The 24,234-nt window shown below is 41.6% G+C and overlaps 1 protein-coding gene across 3 annotated transcripts; it reads right to left on the bottom strand.

The window, feature by feature from the left end:
* Positions 1 to 89: 89 nt before the first annotated feature.
* On the bottom strand, positions 90 to 23,730 carry TRIM36 (tripartite motif containing 36). Of its 3 annotated transcripts, XM_074932537.1 has the most exons (11): positions 23,630 to 23,730; positions 22,382 to 22,616; positions 19,230 to 19,259; positions 14,504 to 14,829; positions 11,177 to 11,323; positions 10,017 to 10,112; positions 8,839 to 9,092; positions 8,083 to 8,207; positions 7,238 to 7,531; positions 6,645 to 6,942; positions 90 to 5,139 (listed from the first exon to the last, which is right to left on the bottom strand). In XM_074932537.1, exons 1-11 carry the CDS (start codon positions 23,654 to 23,656, stop codon positions 4,785 to 4,787), a joined length of 2,187 nt encoding a protein of 728 aa, XP_074788638.1. In that variant the 5' UTR covers positions 23,657 to 23,730; the 3' UTR covers positions 90 to 4,784. The 3 variants fall into 3 exon arrangements, with proteins under 3 accessions (XP_074788638.1, XP_074788637.1, XP_074788639.1); XM_074932536.1 differs by lacking the exon at positions 19,230 to 19,259 and having other exon boundaries at positions 14,504 to 14,847; XM_074932538.1 differs by lacking the exon at positions 19,230 to 19,259.
* Positions 23,731 to 24,234: the final 504 nt, after the last annotated feature.

The raw sequence follows: 24,234 nt of genomic DNA, 5'->3' as shown, positions 1-24,234 counted from the left end.
ATCACTGCTGTCATCTATTGTAAGAAATATTATTTCAACCTGGGTAGTTCAGAGCTAGAATGTAATAATATGAACAACCAAGCTCCTGTATTTTCAGCTTTTATTTAAAAAAAAAAAAAAAAAAGACATTACATTTACATTTCAGCATATTTTTAAACAAGGTTTTTTTGTTAAAGCTTTAGGTACCTAAAAAGTGTCTACATGATTCACATCTGCATGGAGCTTTGCAAATCACACAGTAGTCACCAAACAGCTATATTGCACAAAGATCCACACGATACCACACCATTCTTAGCTTAGTCTACATTGTAAAGTGCTGTTTTGTATGAAGAAACTTGTTCTGAAAAAATAGGCAAGTGGAAAAATAGGCAAGTGGAAAAATAGGCAAGTGGAAAAGTGGATAGGCAAGTACTGCTGAACTGCATTTCTGAAAACTGACACTTCCATTGTAGTAGAAAAAAATCTGACAGTGTTGTCAGTGCCTCTGACAGTGTGTTTTTTTACTAAGCTGAAGTAAGCACCATAGAGTACTGTAATGAATGCATCCCAAGTATTCAAGTAACACCAAAAGCCCCATCAATTTTTTAAACTCAGAATGAGACAAATACAGACATATCAAATGGCAGATAAATGTTTACAGTAGCATCATCTCTGTCCAGTGGAATAAGTAATTGCATAGCAGATCACATCTTAAATGAATGTAAAATAAAGCTATAGTAGGAAAAAAACCCCATTTTTTTTATATCTTCTGTGTTCTCAAATCAATAAAACATAATCTTTCTCTTTTTTTTTAAATAAAGGAGTCTGACAGACTGTCTTCATATCTAAGATAGAGTGTTCCGTTTATGAGTATTTCCATAAAGTAATGAAAGGTCAAAGCCAAGTGATATTGGTCCAGATGCTTATAAAAAATCCAAATGTGGAACTGTGGAGTGCTAACCATGACACAAAACCTCTAGTTTAGACCAGTTTCTGAAACAGGAATCAAAAATGGTACGTTTGTCTGTGGAAGGAGATTTAGTCTGGGAACAACAAACCAGGAGATTCAAACCTATAATCTACAGCTTTATGCTGATACTAGATTTGATAGATGAACACACAAACAGTGATTATACAACAGAAGTCACAGCTACTGAAGAATCCCATCTCCTGGGTCTGACTATGGGCTCACACACACACAAGAACATGAGTCATCTACTCAGCAGAGTGTACTAACATGTAAAAAGTTTTCAGTGTTTAACTAGCTAATCATGGTTCATTAAATGACTGAGGGGGGAAAAAAAAGTGGAAGGAACAATAAATTTTAACAGCAGAAAAGAGATTTGCTACACTACAACTTAAGTTGCTCCAAGATCTGGAAAAGCAAGCAAACAAATTGTGTTTGTGTTATCTATGAAGCTACTCAGGAACATTCAAGACTAGAAGTAACTGAAGAGCTGCAGAAGGCCTGCAAGACTAAGTGACTAGGCAAATGAACAGATTAAACAACATTTATAAATGCAAAATAGCACACAAGGTGGGGAAACTCTGTATGTGCACAGCTTGTTGACAACTGTCAGGATTAAGTGGAAAACACTGTAAAAGAAACTGTAAATGTCAACTTAATATTTGGTATCAACAAAAAAGGCAAATACAGTTCAGACTACGGAGAGAAGGAAAACCTAGAATTTTGTCATTCTTCACAGCAACAGTGTCTGTATGAAGGGCTCCTTCAGTCAGCCTCAGAAAGAGGGAAGAGAAAGAGGGGCAGCAGGATGCTCACCAGTACAGAATGGCTTCCATCCAGCAAAAGGAAACATGAAGGGGAGGACATAATGGGGGGAAAAAGGTTATGATAACCATCTGTTACAAAAACAAATGACCTAAAGCATAACTAGCAAGGGACAACTTGCCACTTCTCTTGCAGGAGAAAGTTCCAAAAGATACCCACTGCTTCACAGCTGCTGCCTGAGACATCAGTGTTTCTCACACAAGCACACAATGAAGCTGTGGAACATACTTCTGCAGAGCCTTACTAAGGCAGAAACATTTGCAGGTGAGACCTGAAAAAGAAGTTGCCCTTGCTGGGCCTTTCTAGCTCCAAAAGAGATGTCATGCTCACCTTGGCACAGATGACATTTATGCCAATTTCTTCTGATAGTGGCCACTGGACAGAGGCTTAGGAGAGAGGACACTGGGAGGGATGGACTCCAGGTCAGATCAGTACAACAGTTCAGACAGCAAAGCACACAAAGGTTTTGCATTATGACCTACATTCATTTAAGTGTATTGTGATTTTCAGGTCCTATTTCATAACTCTACAGCTGTATACATGTACTTAGTAAGCATACTTCACACACATTCATCAAGATGCAACACTATCCCCAAATTAGAAAGCATATCCCCAAATGAGAAAGCACCAAGTACATATTAGAAACATCCTTCACTTTAGATCCTTATTTTTCCACAACACAAGTTAACAGTGCAAGTACCCACATGGTTTTTTACATAGATTTCTATAAACAGATGCAGTCCACCTCCGTGCCCAGCAAGATCATGCAATAGATCCTCCTGGAAGATATGCTGAAACATATGGAAGGCAGGGAGGTGATCAGAGATAGCCAACATGGGTTCACTACAGGCAAATCACATCTGACTGATCTAGCAGCCTTCTGTGATGGAGTGACTGCATCAGTGGACAAGGGAAGAGCTACAGATGTCATATACCTGGACTTCTGTAAGGCCTTTGATACGATCCCTCACAACATTCTTACCTCTAAATCTGACATATGGGTTTGATGGATGGACTGTTCAATGGTTAAGAAATTAGCTGGATGGTCACATCTAAAGAGTCAATAGCTCAACATCCAAGTGGTAACCAGTAATGAGTGATGTCCCTCAAGGGTCTGTATTGGCACCAATTTTATTTAATATCTTCATTAACAATATAGACAATGTGTTCCCTCAGCAAGTCTGCAGATGACACCAAGCTGAGCGGTTCATTCACTTGAGGGACAGGATGCCATCCAGAGCGACCTTGGCAGGCTTGAGTGGGCCCATGTGAACCTCATAGGGTTCACTAAGGCCAAGTGCAAGGTCCTGCACCTCGGTCCAGGCAATGCCAGTACCAATACAGACTGGAGGATGGAGAGCAGCCCTGAAGAGAAGGACTTGGGGATCCTGGTGGATGAAAAATTGGAGATGAACCAGCAATGTGCACTTTCAGCCCAGAAAGCCAACCATATCCTGGGCTGCTGGGTGGTCAGCAGGGCAAGGGAGATGATTCTTCAACACTGCTCTCCCAAGACCCCACCTGGAGTACTGAATCCAGCTCTGGGTCCCTCAGCACAGAGTGGGTCCATAGGAGGGTCCCAAAAATTATCAGAGGGCTAGGACATCTCTCCTGTGAAGAAAGGCTAAAAGAGTTGCAGTTGCTCAGCCTGGAGAAGAGAAGGCCCTGGGGAGACTTCATTGGAACCTTTCAGTATATAAAGAATTTAAAAGAAAGATGGAGAGAGACTTTTTACTAAGGCCTGTAGAGACAGAACAAGGAGCAACGGTTTTAAACTGAAAGATACGAGGAAGAAATTTCTAACTGTGAGGGTGGTGAGACAAGGTTGCCCAGAGAAGCTGTGGATGTCCCATCCCTGGAAGTCTTCAAGATCAGGCTGGATGAAGCTTTGAGCAACTGGGTCTAGCGAAAGATGTTCCTGCCCATGGCAGGGGCACTGGACTAGATGATCTTTAATGGTTGTTTCCAACCCAAACCATTCTGTGGTTCTATGATTTTATGAAGATCACTGTATGTGATACAGTTTTTAACATGAGAGGAACAGAAATTTGAGGGGACACATCTTTTAAGGCAGAAATTGGGTCTCAAAACTTAATCAGTGCATTTTTAACGTTCTTACTAAAAAAACCAATCTGCTATTAGATAAAAAAAATAACTTAAAAAACAAGTATTAAAAGAAATACCTGATTTTTTTAAAAGTTCCCATATTATTACTCATGTCAATAGCCTACATACCAGGTACCATTACTTACACATGCAAACACTTCTGATTTTGGACTCTAAAGTCTGATGTTTAGTGTAGAATTGCACTTTATACAATTTATACAGCCTATAGTAAAAGCCTGGAAGAGTAAAGAAACTTACCATTATGCCACCAACTATGACACTGGGTGTCAGAATTAGAGTTTTAGCTTACAATCACATTAAAGGTATATGACATGCAATCAGATTCTAGTTTACCCTCCTCTTTCCAAATACAACCTAAACATTCAGCTGCAGTTCTGATGTCTCCCTGCTTTTCACTGTATTTTTGCAAATGTTGTTTCATGCTGAAAGGCCCAACCCCTGATGCTCAGGGGTTAACTGGAAAGCACTGACCCCTCAGAGGCATTCAGGCAGATTTCTTAAAAGTAGAATGACAATCACATGCTGTCAGCTTTGACTTCATTAAATACAAAACCGACTATGTAAGGATTTAAGTTACATAAAAGGCAGATTTCTACCCCTGAAGAACAATTTTGGTTGCTAGACAAACTTCTTCCCTGCTTTTCCCTGGGAAGAAAGTCTGTGGAGAACAACTCTGCACAGATCACAAGAAAGACAGGAGAGTTCCTGGAAGAATATTTCCTACTGGTACAGGAAGTGTCTGGACCGTTCCTTTCAAAGAAAACATGGCCTAGAGACTTGTGAGCAACACATAGGTAGAAAGTAATTAACGAGGACTGAAAACTAAGGCAGAATTCTTCTGCTCTCATCTTCCACCTCAGAACAGCAAGAGGAAGAGATTACTGCACTAGATGTCACCGTGGTACTCCCCATACTTTGCTGTGACAGCTTCCGCAAGATGAACTGCTGCACCACCCATTAAGGCAAATGCTGGGTACATTATGCCAGAGCAGTCCACCTCACACTCATAAAGGCATTTCATACGGCCTGCATCATAAAACCCCACCTTGCCTTTGTCACAGTCGAGGCAGATGCCTAAGCATGATGGCAGGGGAAGGATTCTGCTTGCTGGATCCTTAGGGGCAGCAGGTGTCATGGGGATAACGAACTTCTTCATGCCTAAAGTGACCAGTGTGAAAGGCTGTGATGAGTCAAAGAAGGCATCTTCACTCCCACTGTCATGACCACTGTCTTGCTCGTATCTAGAACAGAAAAACAGCCATTTGCTTTTGTCAAATTCTGAAGTGGGATCAGTGATGTGAACCGGAGAAAACATTTTTGTAAGACAGGCAACATTACACGATCACCCGCAAAACCTTATGTGGTAAAAATATACCTAAGCCAGGAGGGAAGATGCATTTAGTAGGTGGAGAACACCCACCTGGGCCACTTCAAACGATTAATAACAGCTAAACACTAATGAGCATGAGACCACAGGAGGCTCTACTAAGGAGCAGATGTATCTAAACATACTCATGCTAGGAAATTATTAATAAATCTACAGGTATAGTGTATTAGTTAACTTGAGAAGTCTTTTAATGAATATGACTAATCATTAGAGACAAAATATGTTTAACTATTTACATAATGTTAAACCACACCAGTAAATACAATTAAGATTACTGTTTTCCTGTGAGTTTTCCATGACACTGTTATATTACATTGTCTTTAAAATCCACAACATAAAACGTAGTGGTTTAGGTTGTTGTGGAGTGGGGTTTTTTTAAGTGCTCTGCCTGCAGGCTTCCCTGAAACTTTCTTTCTCACCTGGTTACTGGGGAAAGTTTGTAGTCAGATTTATTCAGTCTACATACTTTTCCCCCACTTTTGTCCCTAGATGAGGACAGAAAGAAGCACATATTCTTCTGTGCAGACAATCCCTAGCTAGGTTTGCAGTTTTGGGGTGTTTGGGGGGGAGGTTGGATGTGTGTCACCTAAAGTTTTCCAGATATTTGTGTGGATAAGAATATCAGGAAATCAGGATCTAATTTCTCACTGTGCAAAAAGGCTCCATGTGACTTTAAGCAGATCAAGCCTTTGGCATTTTCACACTTTCAGGATGTTATACAAGAGGAAGCCACTACATTTGTTAGATTCCTGAAAAAGTTAAGTCCTCAGAAGATAGCCTCTCAGCCTGCAGTTCCTAGACACAGGCTTACTACATCTGTCACTGAGAGCTGTAAATTCTTTGCTGGTTTGTCCACTGTACTTTGACTTGTTCTCAGTAGCACTCCAGTACTGTATGCAAGGGTACAGCCTGGGATAAACTAGTGACTAGGAATCCATCATGACGTAAGCTACAGCAAAGATATACAAATACGCACAGTGAACACTGTACCTCTGAGTGGCTGTCAAACCTAGTATGCTAAGGGAATTAAGGCAGACTCTTCCTACTGACAACTAAACACCGCTTCAATCTTGCAACTGACGCTTTTATTTTACCTTCTTGCTTTAAGAGACTTATTTTGATATTTATAGGAACCTACTTTCTTTCCCAAAAAGAAAGAAAATAGGATGCTGGATATTTGAATATTTTTCTACTAACACCAGGCGATGAACAGGACAATCTTCCTTCACCATATCCTTCAAGCCACTTTCTATAAATTAGGCTCACCATGTGTACTGAGACCAGACTTGCTCTTAATTTATTTTTTAAAAAGCCATCTCCTTATATAAAACATGCATTAAGCAAGAGTCTGAAATTTACCTTGGGCTGGTCACATCATGGGTATTATGGAACAATTTCTGTATCTTGTTGCTAGAAACAACTCCCACTTTCACCAGGTATGAATAGTCTGCCACATGAAAAGCCCAGAAGTGCTTCCCTTTGGCAATCCCAGTGTCGCCAATGATGTAATCCAGGGTTGTGTAGCATCCAACCTGCATGCGCTCAGATCCCAGCAGAAGAGGAAATCCAGCCCTACTTTCCACAGAGGTTCTTCTTGGGTTCAGCAGGAGATGTTCACTGTTGTACCCACATTTGTCATCAAAAAGAAAACTGAAAACTGAAAAACAGTATCCCAAAATATTTCCTCTTAGTTAAGTATTTGGCCTTCTGTGCTTATAAACTACGTTTTAAGTCACACTGGCGTTAGAATTTCTCACTTTTAAAGGCTACCAGGAATGTCAGGCAAGTTAACAGTCTCAGTATGTTACCTACGTAACCTGTTTGTTAACAATGCTTCTAAACATTTATTCAACCAGTATAGTAGAAGTCTGGGAACTACTGGAAACCACCTACAGCTCTTATCACTGACAGACATAGATTCAGCACCTTGTAGATATAAGAAAACCCAATACCTGGAGCTGGAGGTGTATGCAAAATAACTTCCCGGCTCCAAGGGCTACAGATGGACCCTTTATATCCTCGAACTCTAAAGGCATAGCTGCTGTCATCATCAAGATCAGATATTACTTTGCTCTTGCTGCAAACTTTGATCTCTTGCCACGTAGCACTCTCCTCTTCTCTATTAAGCTTATGATATTCAAGAACATAGATATCAGCTGAGTCTGTCTTCCCAGGGCGTTCCCAACTGATCAGAGCTTTGTTGTACATTCTGCTCTGCTCCTCATTGATTTCTGGTATTTCTAGACCTGGAATGCCAGAGATTCAGGAGAAAAAAAACCCTCAAATTTAGACAGTTGTTTTAGAATTAAGCATACAAGCCCTTTGTTAAGTGGCTATATCACTGTGTGTTTGGGGGGGAAATCTGACTCAGTTAAAGAGGGCAGATGAGGATGTTTCTGTTCACGCACTTAAATTCAAGTCCCTTACTTTCTGTTTTTACTTAGAAAGTTGTAGTATTTGTTTTTGATGGCAGCTGAAAAAAAACATTACAAAAACTATTCTTTTCTGTTGTGCAACAAAAAGCTTCTGGAAAGACCTGGTATTACTTAACTACAATATTTTGGAAGCTAGTGTATACTGGTACTGAATGCAATGACATCTTAGCTTCTTTAGGAAAGCTGAAGCTAGCATTGCTGCCAGGTAATTAATGCCTTGTGGGTCACAAAGACAGAAGGGACAATACAATGCAAGTTACAAGACTATGTTCAGCAACTGCAGCCCTGCATAAGTTCTGCCTCTTTCCACAGAAGTCGTCAAAGATCTAACTCAAGAAAGACCTGATGCTCTCGCAATTTACCATTGGAATGGAAGCACAAGTCACCAAGGATCTCTTCTTGCTTGGCTGTGTCCACCACAAAGTCTTCAAAAGTAGTTTCAGCTGCTGGCCTGAAGCTCTTCAGGGATTCAGTAGCTTTTTGGATTCTGAAAGCAGAGTAGCAGAGGGACAGCAGAACAGAGCGAAGAAAATTCACATGTGTGTATTTCTTTAAGGAAAAATGCTACTTTTTGCTTTAAAATACTCTCATGTGTTTACTGATGTCTCCCAGAAATTTCTGTCCCTCTAGACAGAATTCAAATGCAAAATTTAAGGGCCTTTTGTACATCAGTGTAAAGATAACAAACAAGTAATCGAGCATTTTAACAATTTGGGGCCTTATGTTCAAAGAAAAAAATAGGTGTGAAGCACTAATGAAGAACTGCTACTAAGATCAAAGAGTTTAAAGCCAGAAGAGACCTGTTAGATTAACTTGCATAACCTGATACAATCTCTGAGCAAAGGAATGTTTCAGTGAGCTGAATGAGAGAGCTACCCTTCTGCTGCAGTTCTACTGAACAAGGCTAAGCATTGTCTCAAGACAGAACCCGTCCTGTATGCTGTTTCTTAATGCACACTGTAATACAGTAATTTCGGCTGAGCAGTACCAGGACCATCCTAAGCCTCTACAATACAAGGTACCACATTCAGTACTTTGCTAGCAGGTGTGAAAAGAATATGACTGACCAGACATCCTCGAACAGTACTTGTACCTCAAACAGAAGATAATTAAGATACCTCACGTGAAGTTGTTTTGCTGTTTGAACAAAACAAGAAGGATCGGTTTCTTTAAGCACTTCTTGAGCATATCCTACAAGGCCATTATTTTCCAGGAGCCCTTGATATTCTTCTGCTTGCATCTGCAATTTTTCCAGCCTTAAATTCTTAGAAATTTCAATTGCCCTAAGAGCTGCAGATTTCTTCTCTTCCAGTACATGAGATAATTTCTCAAAACTCTGAGATGCTTCTTCTTTAGCTCTTTCACTGTTGCACTAGGAGCGAACAAAAGACATTTCAGAGAGATTCCACAGCACTGTGGCTGCGTACAGAAACATACTTATGGTTGTTCAAGATATCATAGCGAACTAGTCATCTGTTTGACAGAGAAGACTAGTTGAGCTTTGTTATGCTCTTCAGCACTGAAAATGCAATCAGCACTGCACCCAAGCTAGTAAGCATTTACTATCTTAACAGAGAGAATGAATGTTTTGAGTTATGCAGGGCATTTGTCTTAACAGCTCACAGAAAAGCACTGTAAAAGCAGGTCAGACTCTAGAGTCTTCATGCCCAAGAGTTAGGTGTACTTCCATCTTCCCCAATCACCCTGGACTGGGGGTCCAGCCTAGGTTCTCACACACACCCTCAGACATGTAGTGCCACCTTGACTAGTACCCCGGATAAAAGGAACTACAAAGCACGGATACAATCTGTACCAAGATACAGGCAGGACCTGAATTCCTACAGGAGTTCCTACAATTTCTGCCATCAGGTTTTTCAGCTTGTATGTGAACTCACAGCTCTGACTCTTCTGCAGGGAGATTTCTGCCCTTAATTCTGACTTTACTGCAACATCCTCGAGGTCAACAGACAGTATGAATTGTGCAGAACCATTAATACACAGCAGCTGTAAGTATAACACACCTCTCTTTGGTTAAGGTATCAAATAAGCTTTATTTCAATTAAATTTACAGCAGCATCCAAAACTTAACTTCCCTCTGCATGTTGCCCAAATTTTCCACACTGTGACGATTAAGTCTTACCATGTGTGAGTCAGGACTAATACAAACTGTTCAGAAATTGTTTTACTGGTTAACTGAAAAAAACTGAAGGATTTAAAACACTTCATTGAAAACAGTTCAAGTCCCTGCTGTGTTCCTGCAAGGGCCATCTCCAGACAATCTGCAAGCCACTCTTACCTCTGTTTCTTTCAGCAACAGATCCAGCTGGGTGATGTGAGCCTTCACCTGGTTCTCCTTACTGATGAGGTACTCAATATCTTTTGAAAGCTTCTCCTGTTAAAATAAAATGGCAAGATGGCAAAATAAGGGTATCCCACCCAAACTGACAACCAGTGCAGGCAGGTCATCCAGCTAGTGCTCAGTCTATATAGCTACAAGAACAACAGGCTGTTATGAGCAGCACCCCTGCAGAGAATCACTCGGTAACCTGCAATGACTGAACAAACATCAGGCCACTGCTGTGAGCAGGACTCTATGGACAAGAGGTAACAGCCTCAGCTGGCTCATTCTTCCCCAGCCACAGGAATTACCCTCTCAGGCTAGGAACATGAGGCTTCAGGACATTACTAAAACTTACAGAAAAGTCTTGTTAGTTATTAATTCATTTGTATTAAGATTTGCTAGAAAAATTAGTGGTTCAAAGAAGGAACTTATGAGTGTCTCTGCACTTCCTTGCAAGAGTTAACAGCCGTACAGTAAAAGCCTTGCAAGCAGGCCAGAATGCCAAAGAGCACAAGGCAGGCCGGTATGTTTGGGGGTTTTTTCCTTTTTTTTTTTTTCTTTTTTTCTTTTTTTTTCCCCTGTGAGCTAGCAAGATAGGAAAGAAAGAAGAGGAGGTAGCAGCAATCATTCTTTAGTAACAAAGCAGCATTTGCAAGTCTTCCCTGTTGTACTGTGCATAGGGAATCAACAGTTACGCAATTTCAGAAACATACAAAGTCAGGACTTCAGACACAAATTTTTCAGGAGTGCTTCTAAAGTATCAGCTAACACAAGCCACAAGGACAGTTATCTTACAAAACCTAGATTGTAAAGTATTAACTGTTTAAACCTTCTGCATTGGTCAGTACTGCTGTACAGCTGGCTAAAATAAGGTGGAAGTACTTTCAAGGGGTTATGCTTCAAGCCTTGTAGAAAATATAGTTTAGTTTCTCAGGCATAAACTACGTCACACTAATATATAAATTAACAGATGTTGCACAACAGCATGCCTCATGATTACTTCAGTGTCCTCTAAACACAGGTCCTGGCTTACTGCCAGATGGAACTTGCCCTTACACCACAAGCTCAGTACTCTTCCCCTTCTTAAGGTCAGGTCCAACAATATTTATTTTTACCTTAAGGGTTTTGTAGGCAGTGCTCATGGTTGTTACTCTATGATTTGCATGACATCCACCCAGTTTACAAAGATGACAAACAGGCCTTCTGCAAATTTCACAGTACATGTTTACCCTCTCCATTTCATGTTCTGGACACATCAAAACCTGAAAAAAAAAAATAAAGAGAATGCAAGTGTACTTCCAAAAACTTAGATGCTCAACAAACTATCAAAACACTCAATCATCTCACAGCAGTATTTAACTTCATCAGTGGATTTTTTAATATTCAGTTTATCTTCAACCTTTTATATTTTCCCATGACAGTGAAAGTCAGCAGATGAACACCAGTTTCATGTAGCAATGTCTGTGTACATATCACATAGCCTCCATACTGCAAATCAACACCAGTTTCATGTAGCAATGTCTGTGTACATATCACATAGCCTCCATACTGCAAATCAACTCTGTTGCTAATCCCTTAAATTGTTTGCAAGCCTCAAGATCCCTACACTCCTGTTCAGAGCTGCAAATGCAATATATAATATACCCACTCAGTCACATTTAACTGTTTCTATGCTAGCACCTCTTGAAACAGCTATGAATTGTTTCTTAAAGGAAGAATTGACATAATACTGTAATGATTTAAGCTAGACTCTGATCAGCCACATAGCCCCACTTGAAGCAACAAACAAAATACAGCCACCCCCACCAGTCACAGTCATTTTATAGACAAAAGGCTCCAGTGTTTCAATTTTTTTTGTCTGACTCCAATTACAAGCTGCTTGTGCTGAGCATTAATTCCAGTATCAGCTTAATGAGCATAGCAAAAAATCTGGTGGTCTCTAAAAATCATCTTTCAAAAACTGAACTTGTTTGATTTACTAGAAGAGGGAAAATAATGCTGCTAAACTCCAAGCTCAAGCAACAGATAAAACCAGCTAAAAAGGGAAGTGTGGTTTAAAAAAAAAATAAAAATGCTTTGCCTTATTCCAGAGCACTGAAAGACAATATTTGGGTCCATCTACTCCATGTTACCAAAGAAGAGCTCTTGAGAAAGCTTTTCAGTTTTATGTCAAGGAGAAGAACAAGACAGCAGTGCCAACACTTAAGCTTTCAAAGTATAATCTTTTAACACACACACAGAAAAAGAGAGAAAATAATTGTAAGTAGCATAAATATGGACACAATAAGCTAAAATTGCAAATTATTTCTGAAACCAACTCTCAAGACCTAGATGTTATCTTGAGACTACGATGAAAAGCCCAAAGACACCAGTCTCCCCTAGTCCCTTGGTACATAAGACTGCCATTACAGCAAAATATGCAACAACATATCCCGCTGTCATTGACTGCTGGATTTGAGGAAGAAAAAAAAAAAGACACTTTCATGAAAATCAGCTGTGCAGGCAGACACCTCCAAAAACTGCAGTCAGTTAGTCTGTGGAAGTAATTTTTCCACAGCAGTGCATAATCACACCTAACAGAAACCACGTATTTTTTATTCATGTCCTCCAAAAAACGAGAATTACAGCCTGCAAGCTAGAGACAGAAGAGGTCAGACCGCAGACTACCTTGTCTAGTTCTCTCAAAATTCAAGAACAATCAGCCCAGTATGTGCTTCTCCCAACCCCACCACACACATTACAGTGTTCTCCAGTCTCCTTGTAAAGTAAAGTACGAGTGAGAACATGGTTTAGGAGACCAGCAAATACTTCATGCATTCAGTTCAGGTCTTAACAATGTAGTGCAATGAAAAATGCACTTTTCTTTATATAAATAGTCCTGAAAAGTCTCTACAAAGGCACCGTAAAGATCAGTTTACTGTTGTTGAGTAGTTTTTCTACAAAGTAGATGTATCTACCGTTGATTTAACTATACTAGGCCTTTCCCTTTTTTTCTTTTGTTTTTTTAAACAGCACATCTGTCTTCACATATAATTTTAAAGAGCTAAATCACACACACACACACACACACACACACTTGATCCATAAAGGGCAGGATGATCTAAACCACTTCTCACCCTTTTGCTCTGCTTCAACAAAATTCAATTAATGACTTTCAAACCCAAATTCAGTCTGCATGTTGTATAACAACATATGGTATCTTTACAAGTACAGAAGGATCACAAAATGCCTTTGGTATTTTAAAGTAGCAACATTGCAGCAGTGAGGGTTTAGATACCATAGAAGCCAAGTTTTTAAGGATTTGTACAGCATTTTAGATCAAAAGCTGAAAGACAGCATGCAAACTTTTACCTCATTTATTCAGTAAAGGGACCTTTCACAAAGATAGCTGTGTGCTAGCTAAAGCGCATCAAGCACATGCTTGTTCTTAACTGGAATGAACGTGTTAGACTCTGGAAAAACATCACCAAGTGCACTTCTGGATGTTCAGTACCTACTAGCTGGCTAGTTTTGAGGCTCAAATTTTCCCAGCCTCAGAAAGAAGGTACACCACCAGTCAAGAGCTTCTTATGTATTGCACAAGAATCAAATCTAATTAATTTAACCAAAATTAATCAGGACTCCTCAAACATCAGTATTTCTAGGATCTGCAGGACCTCCAGCCACAGGCACACAGAAAGTGCTGGGATATTAAGACCTACTGTGGTCCCTTGTTAGTGAGATGGCAGCATAACAATTCCTCCTGTTATGTAACATAAATTCAATAAGGCATTGCCATGCTCTGCACCACACTTAGCAGAAGAAACTAACAGCACTTTGCAATCACTGTTTTTTCTGAATGCAGCAGCAGTGTGTAAAGTAGAGAACTTGCCATCACATTTTTCTCTTCTGCTATAGCTAAGAAAATAGCAGGGTGTAATAACAACAAGGACCTGAACGCCACCTTTTACTATGGCTAGATGCAAGGAAGAAGGAGAGAAAGAAGATACTTTGTGATGGATCAAGTTCAGGCGGAAAACATCCAAAGGGAATCTGCCTTAAGGTGGGGAAGGGTGGGTGGGGGTGGGGGTGCAGTTGTGTTGGGTTTACTGCACACAGGCATCCTCCTTAAACTGATTTTCAGACAAGCTCTGCTATTCTATATGTTCAAGATCATTAAGTCTCAAAAAAAAGAAAAAAAAGACCCAAATCACAAATAACACAATCATTCCCCAAAGTAAGAAATCCTTATTTTTAGGGCTCCCTTCAAATATGTTCTCAATGTCCTCTTCAGCAACAACCACTTCAGCATCAACTAGAACAAAAGCTTATGGTTCACTCAATAAATAACAGCAACAATCAATAAAGCAACAACAGTCCTAAAAAGCAACTACCACTGCACATATGTCTGAAGCCATATGTGAATGCTGCAACCCAAATTCTGTGAGGTACAGTACAGTTACCTTGGGTCTGAAGTTGGTGGTTGGTCCTACATATTCATGCTGGGCTTTTGCAGTTCCCCAAGGATGGTGTATCTTGAAACATTCATTGCAATAGCTTGCACTGCAGTCCATGCAGCTCTTTGTGGATTCTTGTGGTGGAGGTTTGCAGAAATCGCACATAACAGCAATGGCTGCCCTGGCTGCCTGTCTGTATCTTTCCACAATGGTTTCCAAAGTAAAGTTGCGAAATAAGCCATTGATACCACGTTCTCCAAGATCAATATCCCGCTGGCAACCCGGACAAGGAAACAGACTCGATCTAGGAGTCAGTGAATTGCGTTTTCTGCCTGTGTAGACACCAAATCCTGATTTAGGAGAAGCATAAACAGAAGAGGTTTAGATTTTAAAGGGAGAAGCACAGGAATTTACAAACCAATTCCAAACTATCGTAGCACATCATCCAAACCAGTACAATACCAATTCATATGCAGTCTGCCAAGCCAAAGAGAATACATTTGCCATGACAAGGTAGCGTACTATCTGAGTCCAGGGGACTTACAAACTATACACTAAAACTTAATACTATGTTAAGGTGAATTTAGCTGTTCCAATCTAATCTTTTTCAACTAGTTTTGGATGCACTCAAGCTACAGTCTTTGGAAGCACTAAATGTGAAAGATGCTTATTCCAAGAGTAAGACTAGTTATTCCCAGACAAATACACCCATCTTCAAGCTCCCTGAAGTTTGCTTTGGCTGAGTCAAACTTATCTGGTTCATCCCAAAAGGCATCATAATAAAACAGAAGAAAACAAGACCACTAGGTATTACCAATGTGAAATCTCAGCCAAACCATTTAGTCAAAATATGCTGACTTGAACTTTGCTGAATGGCCTTGATAAAGAAGGGCTGCTAACTAAGCTTATATACTAAAGGGGATGCTGACACAGTTATGTCTAAGAGATTTCTCTGCCCTGAACTGGGGAATCACAGATCTGCAAGGTTACACAGGGTATGTCCACCTCTTTTCATTTCAAGAGGAGATAGCAGAAATGCTGCAATCTTACCAAACAGCTATGCACAAATTTCCCCTCCTCTCCAAAATAAAGTGATCAAAGGCTCAAGTAAAACCACAAGCCTAAGGAGCCCTTGGAGCCTGTTCAAGGGGGTGGCTCACTCTGACCCAAAGGCTATTTGGAGCATAACAGTCTTAAGGCTATCAGACAGGGAGTGCATCCCCATGTCTCACTCATGAACCCACAGGGCACAACTATCAAGAGTTCATGTATTTCTGAAGCAGGCTAAGCCAGTGTTTAGCCTTAACATATGACCTCTCAGCTTCCCCTTACAAAGAAACAAAAAACCATTCCCTGTAGCTGAGGCATGGTTTTAAGATCCCTTTGAAAGGACTGCATGTTGGCATAACTAACAAATTTGTAAATGGAGGTATGGCTTAAAGCTGAACTCTTAAGTGTTGAAATCGTTTCTTCTTCAGAAAGGGAAGCTTGTTCTCATCTGTATTTAGAAAGTATCTTCCTATCAGAAATGTTGAGGGTCCATTTCTTTCTGAAGTGTCCTTTGATAGTATCCAAGAGACACTTGCCTTGTGCCACTCTCCTGTGGCTGCTTCACCCAACAATCCAAAATCTCCCTTCCTAACATGCCCTTTTCAGTCACTTTTAGACAACCACAAGCCTACACTCCCATAAGGAACTAGTGCATTTAAAGATGTTTGAAATGTGCCCCATGGTGCATGACCATCAGTTAAGAAGCCACAATCAGAGCATGAATAAGTGTGCACAAGTTGGCAGTCCCAAACTCAGCCAGTCTCATGCCTTCCTAGAGGTTCCGAGCTGAACAACTGAACTGCATTTACAGAACAGTATGTGTGACACAAGGCACCAGTATACAACTCTCTGGCTAAGGGGAGCAGAGATTTTGGTTTAGTATTTACTTGAAACTAATTAAATTACCCAAATTGCATGTCCTGCAGTACCTGTAACTTGGTATACACAGCAACACACACATGCAATGCACAGCAAAAGCAGTGAAATGCAAACTTTATTTCCAAAGTATGCTCCAAGCTAGCACTGCACACAGGAACACAGAGAGATTTTCTACACAGTCTTCTACAAAGGCCTGAAGAAAAAGATAATTTTACATGCAGTGCCACGCAGTCAACATCTACAGAAAGGAATCAGGAGTATTTAAATTTGCTAAAACTAAAAAAATAGTGATACAGTGCTGTATGTACAGGGATTGCCCATGAGCAGTATACTACAGCAGAGAGCAAGCAATGACAAAGCAGCATAACAAGAAAAAAAAAAACATGGTGCAGTGGTCAAGTTTAAAAATACAATCTGAAATTCGTATCTAGTAGCATCCTTTTAAAGTCTAGTCCAAGCAGCTCAAATGTGGAAGTGGTGTTTGTTTAACTCAAAGGTGAGTTTGGCTGCATCCTAATGGGGTCCTTTCATTCTGCCCATGGTGGACTGAAACGAGACCATCATCAGAAGCCATGCTCTGCGAAGACTGGTGACACTCTGCTTACAGAAAGCAATCCAGTACCAAGGAAGTTGTGTACACCTTCAGATGTCTCATTCCTTCTCACTGACAGCACTCTAAGAGCCTAGGGTTTAATCCCTGGTAGTTTATTTGATAAACTTCTTGGTGTGCTCTGCCACTTCAATAGCCAGAAGTATGGAAGCATTCTCTTTTTGCCTACTGAGTTTTAAAATATTAACATGCAGTAAGAATTAGTCTACTTTCTGCTTGCAGGATTTCTGCACTCCTATTTTAAAAAGAAAGCACTGATGAAGTGATAAATTTCTTCATGCACTACCTTTCCTAGCTGCCTTGTGTCCAGTTTGCTAAAACTGAATTCTGCTTACACACACACAAAAAATCCACAAAAAATCCAAGCAGTCAAAAACATGGATTTCATAGTCATATTAGATGTGCATCTCAGAGAAACTTAGATCCTCCCCATTCTGTCTTTTACACTTTGCCAAACTGGTTTACAACAAACAAGTATGTAGTTTTTGAAACATTAGGAATCATCTCAAGTTTTCCACTGTGTTTTTTAAACAGACTGCTCCACTTGCAATGAACAGCTCAATCAGTAACTAAAATTTAGCACAACATATGCTCATGCTCAGACTCCAAACTCACAAATATACAGATTGCAAAGACTCAAGTCAAAGAGCAATCTTAAGCATGTCTTTTAAAGACAATGTTTAAATGTCTTCTTGCCAAGGAGAGGTACCAACACTTAAAATGCTGAAAAGTCCAACCTGCAGCTGATGGTTTGCAAAGGGATAAGACATCTTAAAGATAAAATTGTGTTTTCCAAGTACACAGTATCACCAGAATTCTGTGGTTATGGAAGACAAGGAAGTTAAATGTTTTTATTTATTATATTATATTTAAATATTATATATATATAAAAAAAGATTTTAAAAGTCAACTGGATTCTTATACAGGTTTTTTACAAAATATAAATGTATATTGCCACCCCCCCAAACTCAGTTAATGCTTGTGGCTGGATTTTTAGGCAGAAAGAAAATTAAAAAATATATGAGAGGTCAGTAGCTGCAAAATGCCATTTTCAGTCACTTTTATCGTCCCCAAATCAAGAGTGCTTTCTGCAGAAAGTGCAGATAAGGACAGCTTTCCAAGAGCTCTGATGGTTTTACAATTTAGGTTTATGAATCTAAGTCACTTGGCTCCCTCGTCTGAGTGGGACATGACATAGTGTCCTACAGTATCTTTGTTTTATGACACTTTCAGTCTTCAACTGAGGCAATTTAAACTTCCCCTTCTGATTAGCTGCTCTGTCCTCCACTGAGTGTAAAATTCAGATTTATGTTTAGCTCAGATGACGTCTTTCTTAAAGAACACATTATTTCTATAGATTGCTCATGTGCCTGACAATATCATCGCAACACGGAGTTTTGGGGTTTTTTTTCTGGTTTTGACAGAGCATCTCATGAAAAAAATAAGTATTGATATTAACAAGCCCACAAAGTGGCTGAAATGCTCAGACTAGCTCAGTTTTGGAAATCAGATGTACTTAAAGAGACACTGGCTATCCTTCAACCTGTCTGTATCACTAAGCATACCAAACATTACAAGTATATCAATTTAAAATATTTCATTTACTAACATACTCACGTGCTGTGCAAAATGGCCAGATCCAGAACTATCTACTCAGATTAACATGGTGTAAATTTCAATCTTTACCAAATTAAGTGGGCTGAGAAACAGTTAAGAACTGGTATTACTTTCCATTTAGAAGCGATGGTCAACCATGACCTCTCAGTGTTACAAAGATCAGCCTAACAATTACACTTTACTACCAGTAAGACCCTGGTTTTTACTGAAACTTGAACACATAAACTCCTGAAAATTAAAAAGCATGGGATGAGAGGGTGACTGTTGGGATTTTGTTTTAAAGGGAGAGAGAATGTGCATTTTTGCACACATAAATGTATGTTCAGTCATGCATACACACAAGAAAAAATATATAATCCAACCCTTAACTGAATTCCAGTCCAGTTGACCTTTAAGTCAGTGCTAAACAGAATGAAAAGCTCTCCCTATAGAAGTCCTTTGCTGTACCTTTGCTCACTGCAAAAGTCTGTGGACTTGACCACTGACAAAAAGCTATATGCTAATCAACAATATTTAACTTGAGATCTAAATGCTAGACTATCTCTAGCCAATACACAAGAAGTGAAGCATTTCTACCTCTCCACCCAAAAGACCTCCTCTGTGAGGCTGCGAACAATGAACAGAAAGCTGTTTAGAAATCGAAACATTATATATATATCATTGGTTTACAATGGTTCAGATGAAAACCATCAACTATTTTCTCTCCTGTGATTGTTAAAATACTGCAGAGCTGAAAGGCAAGAATGTTTAATGTCCTAGCACATGAAACAACTGTAGTATTTAAGAACAGAAAAAGGGAGAAAGAAGAGATGAGGGGAGCACAGGGAGAGATATTCCATTCAGTTTCTGCATCATCCATCAGTGTTGCTCGTGTCAACATAACCACATTATGTGCTTTACTTTAATTACATCAACAGTGTAATTACACTAACGTTACAGAAAATGGATTAGCAATAAGAGATATACTTTATTTTCATTTTATATGCAACATAATTGTTTAAATCAAAGATTATTTTATATACAACATAAACAGTGGGGTTTTTTTAAACCAACACATTAGATTTTAGGAAGCACATGCACATCACTTCAACTGAAAAATAAAGGGTTCTGCCAGATCCAGCCTTTTTACATTAAGATAAATTGTATTTGTAAATGCAAGTTGCGTGTCTATAACAAAGTGTGAACCAGTTCCTTCTAGCATCTCAAGAATTTAAGTGCCAAAATAATTTTAAATAGATGACACTCCTCATGCAGATAGCAGGGATTCCTTAAGCGAAAAAAAGAAAAATAAAAAGCCTACGGCAGGAAGAAGGTGTCATATACATTTTCAAATATAACAATAATGACTTGACAGTGACATGCCCTGCATAAGCCTACCAGAAATTCTACCACTTTTTGTTATATGTGTGAAGTCCCACTTCAGATGTTTTCTCATGTTTTTTCTCTTACAGAGCTGTTTTATTAAAAATTCCCCTAATGATCTCGAAACGAATTAAGCAAGGCAATACACAGTATGAGTACTTGAGATGCAAGGGGAGAATTGTACAAATATAAGTTGCAAGTTGGTTGAACATTACTGGCATCAAATGTCTGAAAGCAAATAATTTCACACCTCACACAGCAATGGAACTATAATGCTTCTAACATTAGAAGCAAGGACAGTATAACCCAAATGTCCAAATGTATTCTTCAAAGCTCCCATTTCCATATGCTTTTCATTTTGCAAATTTAAACTGTCTGAGATGATAATTTGCCTGTGATGTGCATCTGCCCAATGCTCTTTGTTGGAAGGAGGAGGAAGCCCATTATTTCCAAGTCTCAAACCTCTCCTGCTACTCATCAAACAGGTATGCAGTCTTTAGAATAGCATTCATCTCCTCCTACCAGCAGGTCAGATGAAAAGATAACACACATAACTTCCCATCTGTTTGCTGGTATGGTGGTGGACTACTGCGGATTTAAAGATTACAACCTCAGCAACAACTTGCGTACATATATATATATCTCAGGGTGAGGGGTAGCAGGGGGGAGAGGGCAGGAGTACCAAGAACAGGTCTTTCTTGTCCTGTTGTTAAGGGCATAATGAAGCAGTAATGCTAAACCTTGCAAGAAGAGCAGCCAACAACTATGGCAGCACTGCGAAATGAACTCTGCAAGCCTAGTAGTAATTAAATGTCAGGTTCCCAAGGGAGCTTTGCCACCTCCAAGCACAGGGTGGACTGTGCGACTGCAGCACACGTGGGCCATGCCATGCCAGATCGCTGTTTCTACTGCCCAACGGAGGGCAAGCTGGAGGGTAGCTGCTTTTGATGGGAGGTAAGGGATTACCTCCTCCCTTAACGCCACTGAAGGAAGCGTGGGGGTGCTGCTTCCCATGCACAGCCTGGCTGATACGTCTATACTTTGCAAGCCACAGTTTTTACAGGGAGCTCAGCTCACCCACGGTGCATCCACCATTCCCCAGGCACCCAACCTGGTGCTCTGATGCCCACCCTGTAAAACATGATGCAGACAACTGCAGTAGAAACCAGGGACCACATCGGTCCATACATAAAATGCCATGCCAGAACATTATGTTTACTGAGGTAAAAAGGGAACAGGCTTGGATTTGAGAGAAGGCAGTCACCAGTGGGCTCTCCTCATTCAAACTTAATGTGACACTGCAGTTAGAGAGGCTTTAGAAAGAGGTTGAAGTGTATGTAGAGCTAAACAGTGACTGCAGGGCTGTGCACCCCTTGCCCAGAAAGCAGGACTGTAATGAGGGTAGCTAGACATTTGGTCTGGAGATTCCCTCAAATCATATAAGCCTCAACCAGCCACTACAGCAAATACAGCATTCACTCAAACTGATTTGAAACAGTACTAACAACTCAGAAGTTGTTTAAAAGAAGCAGGTGAAAGAAAACATGTGAAATTTGAAAACTGGGGAGGATAAACGTTAGTAACATATGAAATGCAAGATACAGCTTTAGAGTTTGTCTTGTGGTGACTCTTCCAGGGCACCACAGAGTGAGATTTTTGAAGTGGATAATTATGTCAGAAGGAAGCCTAAAAGCCAAGATGAAGTTTCTTTCAAGCAATACAGCATGCACAAAGTACTTTTGGTGTATCTGTGTAAAAGCGGATGAGCTCATCTATGAATTACGCAGACAACTGCAAGAATCTTTCTGGTGTGGTATCACAAAGAGCATGAGGAGTCCTTTAAGGCATGAGTGCTCCTTAAAGCTTCGAGCAGATCACACTGTAAGAGGCTGTTAGTGCAGTCTTACAGTTATCTGGCCTCCAATTCTGCAACCGTGCAATGATCATCATCTATGAAAAATGATTTATTGTAAGCACAGTGAAATGGGTAGGACAAAACTACTATCTGCAAAGTCTGGAGAGGCTCAGAAGGAAGTCAGAACTACTGAATTAGGCTGGCTGAAACCTGAGAGAACCACCTCAACAGTACTACTGATGGGCAATGAAATTGCTGAAATCTACATCTTGACACTACTGAACATGAACTGCCACAAAAACAAATCTATTATATATGAAATAAAGTGCATTGTCCTTAAAAATATTCCCATTGTTCTTGCCACAGAATAACAAGACTCACACTATCCCTAAGTCATCTATTTAACCATGTAAGGAGTACTGGGCAGACTTTTCACCAGTGCAGATACCACTCAGCTCAAGCCAGTCTAATACATAAAATTAGGAAAACATGCAAAAATTCTGATACATACCTGATCTACTAACCCTGTCAATTCTGTCCATGCTAGAAGAAGAGATTTTAATTCGAGGGCTACTCTGATTAGAGGATTCAGAGCCTCCATCAGCAAAACAGTCTTCAAATGCAAAGAGTATTTCTTTCACACATTTGTGACAGACATTGTGCTGGCAAGGAAGGATCAGTGGATGGGTAAATAATTCCTTGCATGCTGGGCAGATGAGCTCTCTTTCGATACCCTTAATGGTAACCTTCATGACAAAAAGAGGGAGAAACAAGTGTAAGCGCAGAAAACCAGCAAGATACACGGCACAGCTGCATGTCTGTATGTCACCGAAACCCAGCTCTCTAGAATAATGGTTGCACACAGTTTTAGCTGTTTTGGAGCACTCTTCTGGTTAACACTGCAAACAAATCTTAATTAATATTTATGAAAGCACCGACAACGTTCATTTGAACCAAAACGAACACTGCCACTAGGCAAACTCAGTTCACCTTTAGGTCATGTCTGCATTGCAGGGGAGGAAAGGAGGGGAATAGTCTCTAATTCCCCTCAACCAACCATCCTTCTTAACAATAGTAATCCATACGTTTAACTCGGCTTGCTCACTCGCTTTTCGGGGGAGGGGGAAGAAAAAAGAAACTAAGTGTCGGACTGGTTAAACAACAGGCTTTCCTGCCATGTAATTCACATTTAAGGGCTGAAACGGCCTTAACTTCATTAGGCTAATAGTTCGAGTCAGGAACATTATTTATTTATTTATGTGTTTGCCGCACAAAGAGCAGCCCGTGGATCAATGCAGCTCTTCGGTAATTTCTGTGGCCCCGCAGCCATCTGGCACCGCGCTCCGAGGCGGGAGGATCTGCTGGGAGCGCAAACGGCGAGCCCGGCCCCAGCGAAGCACCAGGCGGCGGGCGCTGACACCGGCCGCCCACCGCCCGCTCGCCCCTCCGGGACCGCCGCCGTTCTGCCCGCCGCGAAGCCGGGCCGATTTCACTTACGTGCCCCGGGCGCGTTTCTCCCGCGCGCACCGAGCCGCCTCTGAAGGTCTCCGTGAGAGCCCTGCCCGCCGCCCCAGCACCGCGGGGCTGCTGCCGGTGCCGCTCCCGGCCGGGCAGGGGCGAGGCTGCCGCCGTACACCGGGGCGGACGGGCGGACGGGGGACGGACAGCCCCTCGCCCGCCGCGTGCCCCCGCCGCAGCACAAGGTGCGACGCCGGAGGGGAGGACACGCCCCGGCCCGGCCCGCCCCACCCGCGCTTACCGGGCTCTCCAGCCGATCGCCCTCCATCCCCGCGCCTCCTCCACCCGCGGGCTCCGCGGCGGCGGCTGCCAGCCCGGCGCGGCGCCGTCAGCCGGGCGGGAGGCGGCCCGCCGAGGGGCGGGGAGCGGCGGGAAGGGGAAGTGCCGTCCGCCGGGCGGGGCTCGCGGCGCCCAGCGCACAATGGCGAGCGGGCGCGGCAGCGGGCACCGGCGGCTCGGCCCGGCCCGGCGCAAGGGCGGCCACGCCCGGCGCGGCAACGGGGCCGGCAGGGGGCGGCGCCGCACCGGGCAGGGCCCGCCGGAGCCGTCCAGCCCCGCTCCGGGCCCGGCCGCGCCTCGCCGCTCCCGAGGGGGGATAGGCTCGGCTTCTCCTTTTCTAATTGCCGCCAAGCGGCACTGGAAATGCCGTCCGGGCAGGGGGTGCCGAGTGCTTTCCCACTCAGAACCCTGCCGCTGATGACCTCCCGTGCTATCAGATGCTACACGGGTGTGTCTCTGCTCCCGGGGAGAATAACATCACCATACGCTGGGCACGGGAAAGAGACCTGGACATCTTACGGGTGCGGTAGGCACGCACCAGGCGGCCTTTGTATCAGCTAGGACGAA

The sequence above is a fragment of the Athene noctua genome, chromosome Z (assembly GCF_965140245.1).
Source record: "Athene noctua chromosome Z, bAthNoc1.hap1.1, whole genome shotgun sequence".
Lineage (NCBI taxonomy): Eukaryota > Metazoa > Chordata > Aves > Strigiformes > Strigidae > Athene > Athene noctua.
Note: the sequence above shows the minus strand (reverse complement) of the source record. Positions and strands in the feature narration are given on the sequence as shown.

What these genes read in the sequence shown, in the direction of transcription:
- TRIM36 (XM_074932537.1), bottom strand. Translation starts at nt 23,656, where the DNA reads ATGGAGGGCGATCGGCTGGAGAGCCCG. An exon ending in CTGCCTACAAAACCCTTAAG is followed by an intron (nt 10,113 to 11,176) that starts GTAAAAATAAAT and finishes TTATTTTAACAG; the next exon opens with GAGAAGCTTTCAAAAGATAT. An exon ending in CTTGTGCTTCCATTCCAATG is followed by an intron (nt 7,532 to 8,082) that starts GTAAATTGCGAG and finishes CTGGCATTCCAG; the next exon opens with GTCTAGAAATACCAGAAATC.